The 19,792-nt window shown below is 35.3% G+C and overlaps 1 protein-coding gene across 6 annotated transcripts in view; it reads right to left on the bottom strand.

Moving 5' to 3' along the window:
* Positions 1-19,792, bottom strand: part of NAV3 (neuron navigator 3) — an 894,692-nt gene that overhangs the window by 157,509 nt on the left and 717,391 nt on the right. For all 6 annotated transcript variants that reach the window (XM_071218968.1, XM_071218967.1, XM_058308465.2 and 3 more), the window contains one exon: positions 10,969-11,084. In XM_071218968.1, coding sequence (XP_071075069.1) covers positions 10,969-11,084 — 116 coding nt within the window. The remainder of the gene's footprint in view (positions 1-10,968; positions 11,085-19,792) is intronic.

Below are 19,792 nucleotides of genomic sequence, written 5' to 3'. Positions count from 1 at the left end.
TTTGTTCACTTATCCTAATCCTGGATGGTTGCCAAAACAACCACCATGCTGCTGCCAATCTGCCAATCTTTTCTTTTTAATTCACAAATTATCTGAACCATAAAAATATGCTTAGAAAGATCATTATTATTTCAAACTTTAAAAATATGGAAAAACTTCCCTAAGGAAGTTATAGTTTTAGAAATAGAAAACTACATATAGTACCCTCTTAGAAATAGCATAAACTTTTCCTACAGCAATTTAAGTCACACAACTCCTACCATCACAGATTAACATTCTTTAAAATCTCAGAGCTTTTAATAATCCTTCATACTCTCCCCACATTCTCCTGGAACTTCTGTCTATCCTTCTATTAATAAATATAACACAATGCATTTGAGAATTGGCTAGAAAGAAGTCTGCCTTTCCCTTCCAAATAATCTGGTAGAACTCTGAAGTAAAGAAGAGGTTTGTAGGGAAAATAGTGAAAGGAGGGAAAAGAATATCATTATAGTCAAAGGCAAAGCAGAAGTGAAGAAAAGATTTTATTCACATTTTGTCAAAGGAAATATTGAAAGAGACAAAATTGGAGAAACCCTAAACCCACTGTTTAGTATGTAAAATTTCTTTTAGTATAGATGTCTTAGATCCTAAGGGATGGTAAGAGAGAGATGAGAAGGAAAGAGGAGGAGATTATGGAGATGATCTTTTGGGGGTGAAGGAAAGGTTACAAGTCATTGTCCTTATGCAGGTTCCGAGAGTATATATTTCTCCTATATCTGACCCCGTTCCCTCTGGTAGAAATTTTTAGTGTTACTCTTGCTGTATTTCAACCATTTGCCAACTGGCATAGTGTCAATAATAGTAATATTTGAATTATTTTCAGTATCTTTCTATTAACTTTAAGAACATTATCTTTTCAGATGTTGTTTCACTAAATTTCATCTCCTTTTACATGCCCTTCTTTTAATCCTACAAGCATCTTAGATCCTTGGATTCTTCCAGTTGAATCCATTGTTTGTTTACATACCTTCTCTCAAGCTCTAGAGCCATAGCCAGCCTCCCTCCCTTCCTTGGCTTTCCTCATTGTGACATCCACTCATGACAGTGTACCACTCATGATAATCAGACAAATGGGCCTTTCCCTTTCAACACTTATTGTGAATGATAATAACCAACTCAAAATTTATTTCAGTAAATGCTTTCAAAGACCCACATAAGGCAAGATAAAATGGAATGCACAAAAATCCCCTAAGGATTGCACAGTCTGAAATAGCTTGCAATTTTGTACCCAAATGATGTCGAGAGGAGTTTTTGGGAATAAAACCCCACAATTGAAAGGCAAAATATAAAAGCACAAATAAAATGAAATGTTTAGTAACAAATGAAATTTAGCAGAAAAACACACATGAAAAATATATTTAATCACAAATGTTATATCACCTGTCACTTGTATAATCTTAAAGTCACTATGATTCTTGAAGGAGTTTTTCTTGTGTCAGACATAATGGTGGGGGTTTTCACACATTTTCTAGAACAGTGTATTCTGAAATTCACTTGAGGTTTTAACATTGGTACAAACTGCTTTCTCATTGCTTATAAGGTCTTCTCTATGAGTAGAGCACAGAATAATAGGCTCAATTTGGTGCTTCTGAATTATTACTCAGTGGCAGATGTACTATTTAATCTAAATGGTCCAGCTCCTACTTCTTAGGTCCTAATCATACACACTGTAATTAGTACTGCCAGCACTGTCATCTTGTAATAGGAATTCAAATTATATGTGTATGAATCTGATTCATTGACAATTATCTCTTATGTCACCTACATTATAAATGCTATTATCTAGGGTAGAGATGCCTGATTTGAGAAATAACTGAGTTTTATGGATGATCTCAACAGTTATATGGATGAAAAATTTTCAGCTCCTCTGGTTAATCCAGATGCTTTAGGCAAAAATAACAAAATATGGCCAACGGTTTTATTGTTAACCTTTAAGCACTCTCCAACACAGTTAGAGTATAGACCCTAGTCTGTCTCAATTATTAGGATATCCCATAGTAAAGAGTTGGACTCAAAGAACCCTGACTAAAAACTAACTTGGAAGAGGCCATTTTGAGTCAGAAACTGAACCTAGTCAAGCATGTGGCAAGAATCCTGTAATTCTGTAGGCTTGGATATATTCACCAAACTTAACATTTATCATCATTTTAGGAAATTGTCCTAAGTCATGTTATTAATATCAGAGCTATTTGAACAAACTCATCCTCTTATTTTTTCAATTGCATTTTTGAATTCTGGTTTAAGGAAAAGAAAAAAGAAAAAAAATCCCCTTAAAGAAAATAACAATCACACAAACTACAAAAAAGCAGATGCTTAGTTTAAAAAAAAACATGGCATACAGAGACCTCTTTGAGAGCTTACTGTCTGACAGTAATGCTCCAAGTTATTTGTGCACAAAAAAGGCGTGTGTCATGTATATATCCACCCACCGCATGCTATAATTTAACAGAGCAACTGACAAATGCTCTCAGGGAACTGTACTCTATTCATATCTTTGAAAACGCTTACATAAGAGGTACTTAGATCAAGATAAATGCTACTATTTTAAAAGCAAAAGATGAATATTATTTGATACTACAGTTTCAGAGGATCAAAAAAAGACTCATAAGGATACTGATTCTCTCTCCTGTCTTTGTCCTCTTTTATGAAAAAAAAAAGCATCTCATCACAGAAATCACACAATGCAGAAGAAGTAAATCTTCAATAGCTGAGCACCTGGTATACTCAGATTCAGAAATTACTATTCCAACAACTGTGGAAACATTACTCTTTTAAAGCCAAACTGACATGAAAAATTGAGCAATATTTGCCTTTGCTGTCCCTCTAAGCTTTCTTCTTCTAAAGCTGTTTCATGAAAAGATTCCAGAAAACCTCATAAAGCATCATGTAACAGGAGGGTCTACATAGAGAGTAAAAACAATTATGTATTTAGCATCAATTGCATGACTAGAAACAAAGACATCACTAGCCAGATTTAATTATTTTGAATTGATGAGGTCCTATATAGGATCCTTTAAGAAAATATACACTGACACAAAATATGATGTGGTCAATTTTTTTTTTTTTTTACCAATTATGGATTTTGGAAGAAAGGACTGTACCATGTAACTATATTTTGGCATAGAATTACATTTTGAAATAACAATTAAAATGGTATTCATTTTAACTGTTTAAGCAGGTTGCAGAGTTGACTTTTAAAATGTAATCACAAAGCTCCTTCAGACATCTTCAAATTTAGTTATGAAAGATTATGTCAAAAGTTACTGCTGAAACTCATGTCATTGAAAAGGCCTAGTGTATAAAGTAAGCAAACAGTTCACAGACACCCACATAGTAGATTAGCTATAAGATACAAACTCAGGAGCACTTTTTCATCAAACACACACCATACACAAAATGAAGTGAGAAAAGCTGGCAGAGAGGCACCTGCCTTTCTGAAAGTGTTACTAGAATGCATTGTCCTTATCACTAAGGTATAACTATGGGCCATGTCTTCAGATGTCACCAAGCTGCAGAAGAAACTCAATTATATGGAAAATATACTCACAAGGCCCTTCATTCTCTATTCCACATTTCTGGTGAGGTCACCTTGAAGGAAGTTAAATTAATAGGCCCCATTAATGATTAAGTTAAGAAATGTTTGGTGTCTTAAAATGTATTTTTAATGATTGTTTACAATGTACAGGACACTAGGCCAATAAAACCTATGTCAGATCGCTACTATTTACTTTCAACGAATAGACTTTGTAACTGGTTCTTAAAGGCTCAGCTTGACTAGGAACACAATTTAAAGAAGGAAGAAATTAAAAATTTTTTTGAGTAACTATAGTTTAAAAAGACCAACCTGCACAAAGAAAGATATCAGGTTAAGATACATGTGCAGTTTCTTAAAATGCTCTACTTATTTTAGGATTAAACCCAACTTACCTAAGAAGTCAGTGTAAAGTGCCTGCTCCAGATCGCCCAGCATTGTGAGGATAACATCCTCGTCTAGATGAGCAGTCCCTTCTCGCAGACAACTTTCTCCCTCTTCTTCGGCCCAGCTTCTGCTGATGCTGCTTGGCTTGGAGGAGCCATTTTCATCTTCGGACCTGCTATCTTCATCACTCTCACCTTCCAAGTCTGTTTTTGCTGACCAGTCCTCTACACCCTCACTGCCTGACTGGATGCCCCCAGTGGGCAGGAGGTTCCAGGCTCCTGAGCTGCCAGGGTGGTAGAGGGACTGCACAGACCGTGAGAGAAATCTGGATAGCGAGCGCCTCTCAGCATAGCTGGATTCTCTCTGGCTGACCTTTGCAGCATTTCCAAACCAGTTGGAAATGCGCACAGTGGGTCTCCTCTCTCCCTCACTGGTGAGGGAAAGATTGGTCAGAGATTTTTGCTTCTGAAGGCAAGCTCCATTTCTCCTTATTTCTTTGCTCCTAAACACAGAGAGTTCAGCAGGGCGCTGCATGGTTCTTCTAGAGGCTTCACCTTTTCAGTTGGACTTCATCTTGTCTTCTTGCACAGAGATCTCAACTGGCCCTTTTGGTTTTAATTAATACATGCAGCTCAATAAAAGCCCCGGCTCAAACATTTACATAAAATTCCACAGATACAGTACATACACTTGATAAGCCCACACTTTAGCTTGCTACATCATTTCCCTAATCAGCATACTTACAAACATTTTTCTTGAATATATCTGAAGCAGAAAAGAGTTCACCAAAGACTCTACTCCAGCTGAAAAGTAACACAGGCAGCCAACTACGTTTTCCCTTCTTCATCCAATCGCATGTCTCAGCAGGACGATGGGTCCACATTTCCCTCTACTGCTTCTGTGTTCCGAAATGCAAGGTATTGAAACACGAGTGATGTCTCGCCCTTTTCTTCCCTTCTGTTCTCACCAGCCCTTGATTGATTTAGGTCCGCAGCCCTTTACTCTCGATGAGCTGACACAGTGCAGCAAGTACAGCTTCCGCATCGGAGCCCAATAAGAGCAGAATTAAGCACTGACGCCCAGCCCTGCACGAGCCTCTCGCGTTTTAGTATTCCACCTGCATTCTCAGATCTATGGCTCTTCCTTACTGCTGCAGTGGATGCTGCTGGCTGCCATGGCAGCAAACATCCTGCTAAATTAAAACAGAGGCACGGAAGCCACTATGCAGCCTAGAATGCCACAGGTTTCAGAGCCAAGCCTGAATGAGATGCTATGCCATTAACCCTTTGCATACTTAAATCACTCTCAGCCACCAAGCCTCAGACACACTGACACACACACATGCACAGATGCCGAGAATGACAGACTAATTCTCTATAGCTGCAGGCAGCTGAAGCAGGCAGATCTGCCTTCTAAATGTTGGGATTTGTGATGTAAAAGCAAAACTCAAATTGAAGATTGTAAAGGACCTAAAAAGTGAAACATGACACTCTCCACCCGCTTGCAGATAATGCTTTTAAGAGAAACACTTGTCCTTATCTTTTAAAGAATAAACCAAAGGATTTTTCCTTCTGAAGCTATTTAGTAAAATCTTATTTTAGATTTCTTCCTACCTTCTTGTAAAACACAGCAAAAACTATAATACAAAATATTTTCCCTCATATTTTGAATCAAAGACATAATTGAAAGTTTATGGTCAAGTTTGTAAAACATAATGTTGTCACATAAAATTCATGCTAGGTCTTTTGAAATTGAGTGGTTTTTCCAAATCTATTCCATAAGCCTATTGTGGCATAATCAGCTTTTAAATTTTAAAATATTTGATAAAACAGAAAACCCAAAAGGTAAATTTCTTCTGATTAAACACACCACCTTGAAACTCTGACACTATGAAAACTTTTTAAAAATAAATATTAGGTATGGTAGAGATAATATGCAACATGGACAGCTAAAGAGATGAGAATTATAGTTAAACTTTTAAAAGGGAGAAGTGGAGAAATTTACGGAAATACCAGATTGTTTCATTCAAATATATATATAAATCTACATCATTTTCAGAGCTAAGGCAGTAAAATTAATTTTTATTTTCCACCTCATATTGTGAATCTCCATTATAATTTATATAAAACTTATACATCTCTATATAATAACAGGCTAAATTGCAAAGTTTAGCTTAAGGCAGATCATATGTAGATCCATTTTACAAATATTTAAAAGGAATCAGATTGATTTACCATAAGAATAGCAATTATTTGTGACAAAATTTTGCAACAAACAAACCAGCCTGAGACTGATACTCAATTCTTCACTCTTTCAAAATAAATTGTGTTCTTTTAAATAAAGATACAAACGTTGAATCATGGAAACTGACAATTGTGTTTCTAACAACATATTTCGTAAAATATATTTTAAGACACCAGAATGTCTCCCTTCTTGGGATTCTTCAGCATAAGATTGTTTTTCTTTATTTTGAATTATCATGACGCAGTGAATTGCCAAAATTCACTATTGTGAACTTTGTTGACATTATAAAACTTCAATGTGTTTAATATGTGTTACATTGATATATGGTAGTATACACTAAAGCCTTAGATATTATAAACACAACGCTACAGATGTTGAAAGAGTTGGCCTTACTCATCAATAAAGGAAAGCAATAATTATGCCTTTTCATACAATGGTGGGCATGTACCAGTCAGTTTACACTAGCAGTTCTTAAACTTTATTGAGCTTTATTAGATCAGAAACACTTTGAGGTCTCATTAAATAAAACACAGATAGCTAGACCCTACCCTCACCTCTGCTGATTCAGTAGGTCCAGAAAGGGACATGATAATTTATATTTCTACCATATTCCCAGATAATGTGGATGCTGGTGACTTTGGAATTCCCACTTAAAGAAATTATTTAAGCTTAGAGTAGTGGTTTTCAACTGGTAGTGACTTAGCTTTCTTGGGGAATTTGGTAATATCTGGAGACATTTTTGGTTTTCATAACTTGGAGTGTGGAAGGGACAGTACTACTGGCATGTAGTGGGCAGAGGTTGAGATGCTGCTATATATGCTACAATGTACAGGGCAGCTCCCCATACAAAGAATTACACAGCACACTATGTCAATAGGGTTAAGGTTGAAGAATCCTGACTTTAGAATAAATAGTGTTGCATTTACAAACAACTTCAAAGTGTCAGTGGCTTATAAAAACAAAGATGTACTTTTGCTCATATTAGTGTCCACTGAGTTGGACTTCAGCTCTGGTCCAGGTACTTTTTAATTCTAGGATCCAGGATGAAAGAGCAACCCTAGTCTAGAATACGTTGGTCCCATGACAGAGATAAAATAGAGATGGTAGAACCAAGCAATTCAGAAATTACCCATGCCATTATTCCACTAACATTTCATTGGCCAAAGCAAATCACTTGACCTGCCTGATTCTTTCTGCAAGGGTGAATCCTGGAAGGGGCGGGCCAATTCCTTTGGAGTTGGTAAGATGGTACCGATAGAGACTGCAAATATTTTTAAGAAACAAGCCCACAGAGAAAACATCAAAAGTGTTTCTTTTTTTTGTCATCTTGTAGGTACAACAGTTTTGCCTCTGGAAATACACTGGTCTATGGTTTTATCCTGAACAATTACAGGGAATCCATTTATTGCCTCTTTAGAGACAGATATCAATGCTTGCTTTGGTTGTGCATTCACACATGAGTATATTCGTACTTACGTCTATTCATAGATATAAATAAATGGTATTCAAGGTGGCGAGGGAGACCTCAGTTCAAAGGAGACAAATATGTCCAATCAATACTCAAAATGAAAATCACTCTAATTCTGTTAAGCCCTAACAAAGTGTAGTTACTATGATATTCTGAAAAGGAATGTTTTTGAGCTCTTTAACATAATTATAAAATGGTTATTTAAGTAAAAGATCTAAACTAGTTTATATTATCTTAGTTTCACCTTCTTGATCTTTATAAACATTCAAGAAAAGGCAATTTAAGTGACCCTTTACAAAGAACTCAAATGTCAGATATTTCCCAAGCTTATCTCTGTTTATTTTAAGTTCTCACTTATAAAATAATTTCCCGAATTCATCCAATTATTTTAATATTACTTTTTTACAAATGAAATGCCAGCTTCACTGATATTGAATCAGTCTGCCATCTACCAACATTTCTCAGTTGAATACAGATTCTAGATAAAGGTTAAAAAATGCATTAAACAGATGTCATACATGTTGGTAGATAGCCTTATGCAAAAGAGGGGCAAGTGTGAACTTACATAGAAAAAAAATATCTAAAACTTTCTTGGATGGTACCAGTGGAAAAAATCTTATGCTCACTTTGCATTTGGCAGTCTTTCTGAGCACTTGATAGAGGAGATGGCCTCTGAGGCCAAATTACTTTTTGTCAATGAATGTGAGAATGAAGTCAAAGCCAAAGCCTGCATAGTCAATCCAGCTGGCCTTCTAGTATTGAGGTCATGCATGAATCTTAGAGAACTGTTTGAAAGAAAGAAGCTCATTCATTCACAGTCACTTGAGTTATACAGTGTATTACACCTGTCTATAATAATTACTGGAATCACCATAATCAGCTTATATATATATCATTAGGTTTTCTCCCTAAAAATGTGCTGAACAAAATAAAAATAAGTGATGTATCTGGAAACTTCTCAAGATTTAAAAAATTACATGTCTTATCACCATATACCATTTATTGAGTGTCACTGGTTTCTGATGCGTATCTTCACACAACAATTAACTACTTTAAACATTCATTACCATTTAATCACAAAGTTTTTAAAACTTCATGTGAGTAAATGAATAGATGAAAATTTATAAACTAAGCTCCTTGACTAACTTAGTTAATCCCTTTAACAAATCAACTTTGCAAGTTTGTATATAAATTTGTTCCTTTACTGTATGTCAAATCTTTTGCATGTAATGGATTTTTAGGTGATGTAAATAAGGACACTTTTTTCATTTGTTTAAGCACAAAAGGGATATTTTTCCTCTAGTAACATAACCAAAAAATTCAGGGAAGTGGGGAGGGATAGATTTAGATACAGTTTGTTCAGGGACTCAGACACTTCCTACAATGGCCTTGGGCTTATCTCCCTTTTTCTAGGTTCTGTTTCCTCAATGCTTGTTTTGTTTCAGGGTGAAGAGAGCTTCCAACAGTTATAAGCTTTGTTTAATTAGCTTCATATCTAGTGGAGAAAGAGAGCTTCTCTTTCCTGATAGCTTCAGGAAACATTCTGAGATTGAGTCTCACTGGTTCTGACTGAACTAGACTGGGTCAGATGTCCATTCCTGAAGCAGTCACTGTGGCCCAAGGATATTGGGTATTCTGATTGACTGTACTTGGCTCAATTTCACTTGAATCATATGGACAGAAAATGATGGGATTTTCCCCAAAGAAAAATAAATTGCTCCTCTCAAAAGATGTGGCAATGGATACTGGCTAGGCAACTACACCAGGGCTCCGAGGAACACTATGACGTCAATGGCACTCAAGCTATAGAGCCCCTCAAATACCTGGTTCTTCCTGGAGTGACAGTCCCTGTTTTGATAGATTACACTGTGCCCCTCCCCCACCAAGGCATATTCATGTCCTTAACCCAGCCCTGTGATTGTAAAATCATTTGTAAATAGGGTCTTTGAAGATGTTATTAACTAAACTGAGACCACACTGGATTAGGATGGGTCCCAATTTAGTATCATTACTGTACTTTCAATAGTCTTGGACTCAGACAGAAGGGAGACCCTAAAAAAGATATACAGCATTGTTCTGGCTCTGTGACTACACGGAATTATAGGAAAGCCTTATGGAATGCTTCCCCAATATGTAGAAGCCTATACAAATAACATCCCCATAGGTATGTCACGGCATTATCATTTGTACCCCGTCAGCACTGGTCCTTTGTTGCAATCTTCATGTGAAACCTGCTGCCTAATGCTGTTCTGCGGTTAATTCCATAAGGTGCCCTTGGGATGCTGTTACTGTCAATATCCACTAGTGCACACTGCAGTCATGGCTAATGTTTGCCAGGGGATGCTTCAGGTCTGCTAAAGTGGGGGAGTTTCTTCACTCCAAAATTCGTCATAACATAACCTTTCTGAGTTTCAGAGTAATACATGAAGTAGTCCTTGGAGTACTACAGAAGTTTTAAAATGAAATAGTCCTTTTGGCTTTTCGCCTTGTACTTAGTTGTGAATACACAAGGGCTGCTACATCCAAATAACAGACATACTTCTACTTTAACGCATTCTTATTCTTAGAAACAGATAAAATGTCCTTAAATGCTCTCTATCCTTAGGACCACTATATTTTTCTAGGCAGCTGCTTTGCTCCTCTTGAAAATAGATTCACATATAACAAAATTACTCCAAAGGCCTTCTATATATGCCCAGACTTATCTGGATCCTAGGAAAAATACTAGGGCTAAAGCTGAGAATCCTATTTTATACATATAAAAATATTTTTATTTTATACCCCAAAATCTGACAAACTATATCTGTGGTATATATGTATACATATGTATTTTTTCTTATATTATTTATATAAAATGCACTAATTTATAAAAAATTCCTAATTAGAATTTTTTTCCAGAATGAACATTTGGAGCCAGCTTGTAGAAATGTTCTAAATAATGCAGAATTAAAGAGAACAGGTTGGATTGGTCATGGAAAATGTATTCTGACACCTGATCTAAAGTATTTTCAATTTCTAATTATATACAAGGAATGCCTTATTAACAATAGAAGATTATTCAGTTTTCTTTGATTATAATCAACTTGACTGAGAGACTTATCGTGTTTTAAAACTCAGCTTCTGAAATACTACATTCTTTACAGTACAGCAAAGAGATCATCTTAAACAGAAGAATCAAATAGTTTAAAGAATATCTTCTGAACGAGGTGCATATGAAAAACAGTATAGTAAAAAGATTTATAGAAAGACCACAGAAATTCTGGGGTTTGACCTACCCATCATTCAGATTACTTACCAGATATCTCCTCTAGGCATTGCTTAGCAGTCTTACTATATGATAAATCCATTTTAGTAGGACTGGTACAGGAGTCAGCAGATGGTAAAGAGGTACCTTCATTTTCTGAATGTGCTCTGAAATTAACCAAGAAGACAGAAACAAAGAGCAATTGTAGTCACCAGTGACTCATCAAAGTGGCAATTCTCTCACACAAGAAGAAATCAACTTAATAAAATTTTCTATCAAAGTAAGTAAGCTTTTCTTTATGGCTGGGGCCTTCCAGTTTTTTCTTGTGGGAAAATTTTATTATTTTTGCATATGATCCAAGATGGAGTGAGATATCAAAACAAATTTCTTTGATTTTTCTAAATTTAGAAGTTTGTATCTTCCAACAGTTGATTACATTTTTGGGCTAAAGACTTGAAAAGATCCAACTTTTTTTTTTCCTGATTTAGGGACACTCTAGCTAAACTGTGTTCTTATGAGAATAATTAATAAAAACACTGGGACAACCCCTACAATTTTTTGTCCATGAAGATCCTCTTATGAATTATGTGTTTTTTACATTGCTCATAGATATTTATGTGCTGTCTTCAGTAGCACACTTTTGACAATGAAGAAACACTAACTATATATATATACACACACACACGCACACATATATTTTTCAACAACTCTGGCCAACTGTATAAAGCTTAGACAAATATTTAACATATATGCCTTGAAACACTCTCAAACATACAAAATAAAAGAGAAAATAAATATTTAAGTTGTTCTGGGCTGAAAATGTGATTATGATGGTTTGATTACCAAAGACTGCTGAAAAATCAAATGCAATTAAAACCAAATTCTCAATCATACAACCACCTTTTGCATTATGTGTTTTATTTTTGTGTGTTATGTGCATAAATGTGTGCTTGTGTGTAGTTAACATGTAAAAGGTTGATCTAATTGAATGGAAAGTATTCAATGGAGGGTTTTTATATTTTTTGACATTCTAGACTTCATGCATTTGTCTTCCTTTTATGCACAGACAGCAATTTTAATACATATGTCATTCTCAGTGCAGCTTCAAAATCTACATATATTTGATACTTTCAAAAGCTACATATTTTATCCCAACCACCATATTTTTAAAAAATTCACAGCACAGACTGCTAAAATATAGAAGGAAGTAAGACAAAAAGTATTAGATGTTGGACTGTGTTCTTTGTGAGCTTCCCATTTGCTCTGAATCCCAAATTTCTAGTACTGGGTCTGGCCCATGGAATATGATCACTAAATAGTTATTACTTCAAAAACATCTATAGAGAATATTTATGTGTGAAATAAAAATTTAATGTATTTTTATGAATTAATTAGTATTTTATTTTTATTCTAAATTCTGATTTCTCTTGAGAGAAAATAAAGAGTAACTATTAGTGACAGAAATATTTGATAGATATCTGACAATTCTAGAAACTCTGATCAATTCATAAGGATTTTAAGAAATCAAGGAAAACTATATGCTGTATGTATGGGTGTATTTGTACATATATGAATTTACATATAAAAGGAAGACAGAGCTATGCAAGAATTTCTGTATGAAAGTATCCTACCTTGGCTTCCATTATAAAAATTCTCTCCTTTGTTCCCCATTTTCTATGAATGCTACTCTGTTTCTCTTTTGTTCTCTTATACCTAATCATTAAATGGTATGGTTTGGGGTAGTATAGAAGAGATACAAGGGGTAAAACTGTTGGGGTTCCTCAAAGCAAGCTCCAAAGCTGCTTTCAGTTTTCATTCTACGGTCTCTCTAAATGATCTAATCACATCATTGTTTTAATTATTACCTATCCACATACTAATTTCAAATTTATAAGTCTAACCCAGGACTTTCTGCTGCATTACAGATGTGTATAATAACTGCCTAATTGACTTTTCTCTTGATTGTCACAAAGATATTTCAAACCTATCATATACAGAACTGAACTCATGCGCTTTTCTAACCAAATCTGGTGTTTGTTAATTGTATACCTGAATAAAACCCCTAACATTAAGTTTTGCATGGTCTGGTCCTTGTCTGACTCTTCACCATCACTTTTCACTGGTCTCCTCTTTACTCTCTCCATTATGACCCCAGTCTCTTCTTCACTCCCCATGGCTCCCTGTCTCAACAGGACCTTCATATTTGATATTACCTTTGTCAATAATTTATTTTCCTTTCTGCTGCATCCAATTAATATTTTTCCTTTAGATCTTAGCTCAAGTGACTCTGTCTTAAGGATTTGCCCTATTTTCACTAATCAGGAGAATTTCCCAATTATAATTTCCTGTACCTTCCTTTACAGTACTTCACAATCTTGTAATCTGACATTTGTGCAATTATTTGATTAATATTTATCTCTCTAACTAAACTCCATTGTCCAGGTTTAAGCTCACCATTGATTCCCAACATCTAACTCCATGTCTGCATGCAATAATATTTCATAAATGAATGAATGAATAAATCATATCATTACTGATAGTTAACTGGATTATTGGTAGGCAAAGTATAGGAAAGGAAGTTTAATATAATGGGTTTAAGATATAAAATTTGGCTCTGTCACTAATTAACTCATGTGACCTCAGACAAGTTACTTAAGCTCTTTGAACCTCAGTTTGCTCACCTGCACAAACAAAGAAAAATGTGTGTCTTGCAAAACAATTGTGAACTCAAGTTTTATTATTAATAATGCTCTGGGCAGGCATTTAGACTTGTGGGTTTTCATCAAAATTAAAACACTGGAAATATATTTGGCTCTCTGTGTAACTCATTTCTTTTCTTCTCTGGACTCCAGATTTTTCCATATCCTGTGTCTAGCTATAGTCCATTGCCCTCCGCCCACAATTTCTGAAGTCTACAATAGCCTACTCTTCCACTTGGGCTCCTTTCTCTTGGGCCACCATATCTTCCTTATCTCTTCCTCAGTCTGCTGTCTCCAAACCAAGGGAAAAAAATAGTCTGAAGTACCCTAAAGGTTTTTGTTTCTTACTAAGAAGTTTAAATGGAAAGCATATAGTAACACTGGGGACTCCAGGGAAGACTGGCTACCAGCCAAAAGGCCTTGCAGAGGCACCTTGCTTTCAGGAACTGGCTGTGAGCCAGGGTCAAGCTACAGTTCTGCAGGCTCAGTATCCACATATTCATTGATCTCTCAGAAGTGAGTCACATGAAGTAGTTCATAGAGGTACTTGTCTAGAGCTGAATGACAATTGTTCTTGTAAGAATAAGACCAGCAACTCTCACAGGACCCAGAATGTCTGTGGTCATGTGTTAGTTATATAGATTCAGGGTATCTCTCTGTAGGAAAATCTGTATGAAATGAGAAATTATTCAGAATGTGCTTTGGGAGGAAAGTTCATTCAATACAAACAGGTCTTAGAAAGTATTCCTTAGGAAATAACTTGTGTGAGATTTAACATGCAACTCTGTTGCCTAAGTCCCCATTCCCCTTCTCTGAGACACTCTTGTAAAACATTTTCATATATCTGACAGTTCAATATTGCCTTAGGACTTTTATTTTATTTTATTTTTTTTAAGGTGGCAGGGTAAATTTCTGGCTGACTCACTCTTCATTAAATTTTTATTTTAGTTACAAGGGATAATCTAATTTAACTTATTTTCAAGTATTTTAGTGTGTTTCCCATGGTATTTCCTATATGAATTATCCACATTAACAATGATAGGGAAACAGATTGATAAAGGAAAGGAACATGGTGAAGTTAAAGTTCAAATAATTGTAAACAGGATATTGAACTCATCTTTGCTTTGTATTCACATGTAAATAGTCCATATCTCTCTGGTTACATCCATTATAAGCCCCAGGACTTCTACCTCAGCTTTTGTTAAAGTGGAATTAGATTCAGTCTATAATCAGTATTAACTGGCAAGAAGTTAACTTTTATACCATTGATCAAAGAAGTTCAATTAAATCTTTGAAGGCTCTTAACATGCATGTCTTTTCTTTTACTGCATGCTTCATAGTAGTAAAACAAAAGATTAGTTGATGTAATGACAATTTATGAAGACTTCAGAATCAATAGTGTTCTCCAATTGGAAGTTAGGCTTTGATAGATACAGTGAATATTGCACTGGTGTCACTTACTATTACCACAAAAACTCATATGATGGTAAAAAAACAATGAGCACCATGATGTTCCTTCAAACTATCTAGGAGGCACAGTTCTGTGCAGCCAATCTTGCTATGAAATTTACAACATGGTCATCATGTTAGAAATACCTACTGAGCCTATAAAATATAGCGTTGTAAAAAATGAGGTGCAGAGGTGCCCAAAGATGTACTTACCAAATCCAATGGATGTGTCAGGATGATGGGAACGAGTGTTGTTGGGGGGGGGAGAGGGGGGGTGGGGGGGGTGGGGTTGAATGGGACCTCACATATATATTTTTAATGTAATATTATTACAAAGTCAATAAAAAATAAAAAAAATTAAAAAAAAAAAATAGAGTTTAGAGTTCTGAAAAGCCAGGTCTCCTAGTGACAGTACCTCTTACTAAGAGATGACTTGGTTAAAAGCCTAGATTTCACCAATTATTAGCAGCAAGGCTGTTTTCTATTTACACTTACCTGACTGTATCTAGAGTTTTACCTCTGGCACATCCTTTAAAATTAACAACAATCCTCTCATATAGATGCTGCAGATTAATTAAGGCTTCTAGAAGTTAAAGTAAGTTGTTCTGGTAAACACTTAATCCACATTCAAACTTGGCTCCCTGTAATCTTCAACTATTAACCACAACCCTAAACTTTAACTGCATCCAAATGCCTCTGGACCCTGAATATTTTATTGAAATTCAGCTGACAAATAGCTCTGTCACCAAGTTATTAACAGAAAATATTTGAATGCTACCATAACTACTGGTCTGTCCTAAATTTTACTCTTTAAGAAAAAGGGGGAGCAATACTTGCTATTTAAAAGAACTCAGCAATAAACCTTAGATACTATCAAACTTCAAATATTCAATTTCATAAAAATGATGTTTGCCGGTTGGCTGAGAAACCAAGAAATCTACTGGTTTATATTAGATTCATCTTGATATGGTTTTAATCACAAATGTCAACAGAACAGAAAAGAACTGGTTTGAGTCAACAAAATTAACTAATGGCCTTATAATTCCTATAGGAAATGATAAGAAAATATCTTTCAAAAAAAAGCAATGATGGGCTTACTTTCTTCTTTCCTTCCTGGTGGGAAGGCAGCCAGGTGTCAGTCAGATTCCAAGCCAGGAACGTCAGAGTGCAGAGTAGCTCAGTGAGAACGAGAGTTTGTTAAATTTAGGGACACTGAGCAAATAAGAAAACATATTGAGGATAGTTGAGAGGAAGCCCAGGTATGAAAAGGGTAAAGCTAGAATGAACCCTATAGTTTGGGGCTGGAATTAGAGGTAATAGTTTGAATTCATGGTTTTCAACATACTGTCAAATCTCATTATTTGTGCTAACTACGCTCTGTAAGGTTGCCATGAGCACTGAATTAGTGAAAACTGAGCCATCATTCTTGTGGGAAATGCAAGGTTAGATTCCTCTGAGCCTCTGGTTATTTTCCTCAACCAATTAATATATAATCTTGCTTTGTGTGGGTTTCTATTTAAAGATTCTTATTTAATATACATTGTTAATTCATGAACATGGAACTCACAGTCAACAGCTCTATAACTCAGGCTTTGGCAAAGCTTATCTAATACATGTATTTTCTCCATAAGGCATATTATGGCCTTCTTTTGCTTAGGAACACTAGAAAGCACTTCAGCACTATATTTGAGGGCCATCTTAAATAGCAAAATCACCAAAAAGGCACAAAAATGTGAAAAACATGGCACTAAAATATATCATGAAAAGGAGTCATGTTTCAATATGAGAACTAAAACTAGAAGACAGAGCACTGCCCTGTTCAACCTCAGCTGGGAATGTGTTCAATAGGCAATGTGAATTTTTCACATTCTACCCATGTCCATGAAGGTGCTGTTATTATTGATTTTGGGGTTACAAATAAATGTTAGTGAGTAGATGAATCTGAATCTGTGAAAAATGATGACCAACTGTATTTCCTGACTTTGAACACTGATAAAACCTAGAATCAGTAAGATCTTGGTTTCTAAACTTCACTAAAATAAATTAGGGTACCTTGGATAAAGGCTGATTCCAAGAATGGTTAGAGAAAGTATAAGTTGAAACTGGAAGACCTTGTACCAAAAAGAAAGTTCTCAGAGTTATGCGGTATGTTAGAAGGAAAGTCCAGATTTAACAGTCTCTCAGTGGTCAAATGTGAGACAATTTAAGAATCAAAATAAATAATGATAGCAATAGATTGTAACTTATTGAATAAAATAGGAATCTCTATTAGTCCACACAATATAAATAAATAAATACATAAATGATGGTGAGAACACAAATCTCTTTCTTAAAGGAGAATGCCAATTTGTAAAAGTAGAAGGAATGAAGGAATTAGACAATCATCACTTGGCAACTATTAGAAAAAATAATTCAAGCAAGAAACTTGAATGTATGCTAAAACTTGTGGGTAAAAGTAGGTAATGGAATTTTTACAGTCTCAAAATATCTATCCACACATAAGTTTGTTATATACAAATGGGGGAAAAGTAACTTTAGATTAAAAAATTGTGGCATACATCATCTTAATCAATTATCCAAATTTAACAATACCTGATAGTCTGTAATATGTAAAACATGACATCATCTCTGTGATATTACAGACTATATACATATCAGAAAATATTTATCAGAGACTATCAGAAAACCCAAATTAAGAATTCCTGGCCTTCCAAATGTCAATGCCATGAAAGTGGAAAAAAATTACATCAGAATTGTTCCAGACTGAGGGAAATTACGATGAGATGACAATTTGTTTTAGCACGTCATCCTGGAGTATATCCTTTTGCTAAAAGTGATAATTTTGGGAAAATTGGTGAAATTGAATAAGGTCTCTGTGTGCTCTGGAGGAAGGGTACATGGGAGTTCTTTGTACTATTCTTGCAAATTTTCTGTATGTTTAAAATGGTTTCCAATGAAAAAATACAACATGGAAAGAAGATAAGGCAAAGGTTTGGGAAGCAATCTGGCAGCAAACCTTGGATATTGAGTACAACAAATGTAGTTTATAAAATAACACCCTGAGAGAATGCCAACCCATAGCAGTATTTTATAGAACAGAGTTCTGCATTGTCCGTCTTTAAAATACTATCGTGTGAAAGAGTTTAAACTGCTGCAAAATGCATGTGTGTTCGTGTGCGTCTATGAAACCTAGCAAAAGACAAGTTTGCAAGGCAAGAATTCAATAAGCTTTAGTCTGTGCTGATGATCAATTTTTGCAGTTCACATAAAACCACGATTGCAGCACAATCTGTAATTGTAGCTGCAAGGCTTATACAAACTTTATGTGCCTGATGGCTCTATGTTCTACATGTCAATCTTTGTAACTCATAGCTCCTCCTACTCAACGTTCTGATTCAACAGATAAATGAAATTTCAAACCATATGAGTAAGCATTTTTCAAATGTCATGTTTTGTATACTTTGTTTTTCTGTATTTAATATATTCAACCATCAATTTCCCATTTCACTTCCTAGGCAAATGTGAAATCTCACAAAAACCTGTTACATAAAAAATCTCTTCTGAGAATCCATGATGTGGTTGTGTAAGACACACCGTATAATAGCAAAATAAAGAAAACCTTTAAATTCAGACTACTTTTACCTAGTTTTATATTTCAAGTGTGTATAGCGTCTCCCACCTATGTTTAATTAATGAGTTTAAGAAGCATGATTTTTTTCCTCTTTTACTAGTGTCTTGCCTTATCTAAGAGTTGTTTTTATTTTTCGTTTTTCTTTGAATTACTCATAGTCCTTTTTCTGTTCCTCTCCCCCCTAGGAGTTTGCTTTATAGTCAATGCATTGCTTTCTTAGCATTTACTACAAATGGTTAGAAATTAAGGAAAATCATATAGTCCTAAAAATAGCAAGTGACATACTGGTCAACAGCTACTTTGAAATTGTGTTGGAGGGCCCCTGTTAAAAAGACCCATAAAATTAAGAGCTTGCTTTCTTAGGACAGAGTTTGTATGCTTTATTGCAAGCATTTCTCTTCTGTTGCCAATGTTTATCTTAGTGCTAATCAGAAATCTTAAAACAGGTGTCACTTAAGGAAAATATATAGATGCTTAACATCAACAACAAAAATGACCAAAGTTCAGAGAAAGTATACAGGACTCTACTCTCCACATTTAACCAATTACAACACCATGCTATTTCACATACCCTTACAAGCATGGGGAATACAAGTCTAAAGTGGTGAATGCAAAAAACAATGGAAGGAAAAAGATGTGAGAACACAGGAAAGATGTGAGACCGCACATATTTTTGATATTTCCTGGGAACTAAGTTAACACTTTATGGACTCCAGGGAAGGAAAAACAAGTTCTAAGAATACAGCAAAAAGGGTGACACCAAGGTATAAGAGGAACAATGAAAATGAGGCTCCCCCTGCCCCCACTATATTCTCTTCTCCTTTGTTTCCTATAATGTGGCATTCAGTTCAGGTCTTAACAAAGCTACCTCTGACAGTCTTGTTAAATTCTCCTGCTTCTAGCCACCAAACCCGGTTGACACCATGCTGACCTCTCTTACAATGATTTCAGTTTACACATGGAAGACACAGTAATTTTCCTTCTTATGCCACACACAGACACACATACACAGCCCAAGTCCAAGTTCCTGATATTAAAGACTTCCTACTACAATTTGGCGCCAGTCAATCTTCACTATTTTGTTTTCACTTTATCG

Source organism: Dasypus novemcinctus, chromosome 12, assembly GCF_030445035.2.
Source record: "Dasypus novemcinctus isolate mDasNov1 chromosome 12, mDasNov1.1.hap2, whole genome shotgun sequence".
In the NCBI taxonomy this organism is placed as follows: domain Eukaryota; kingdom Metazoa; phylum Chordata; class Mammalia; order Cingulata; family Dasypodidae; genus Dasypus; species Dasypus novemcinctus.
This window is presented reverse-complemented; position numbering and strand designations above follow the sequence as displayed.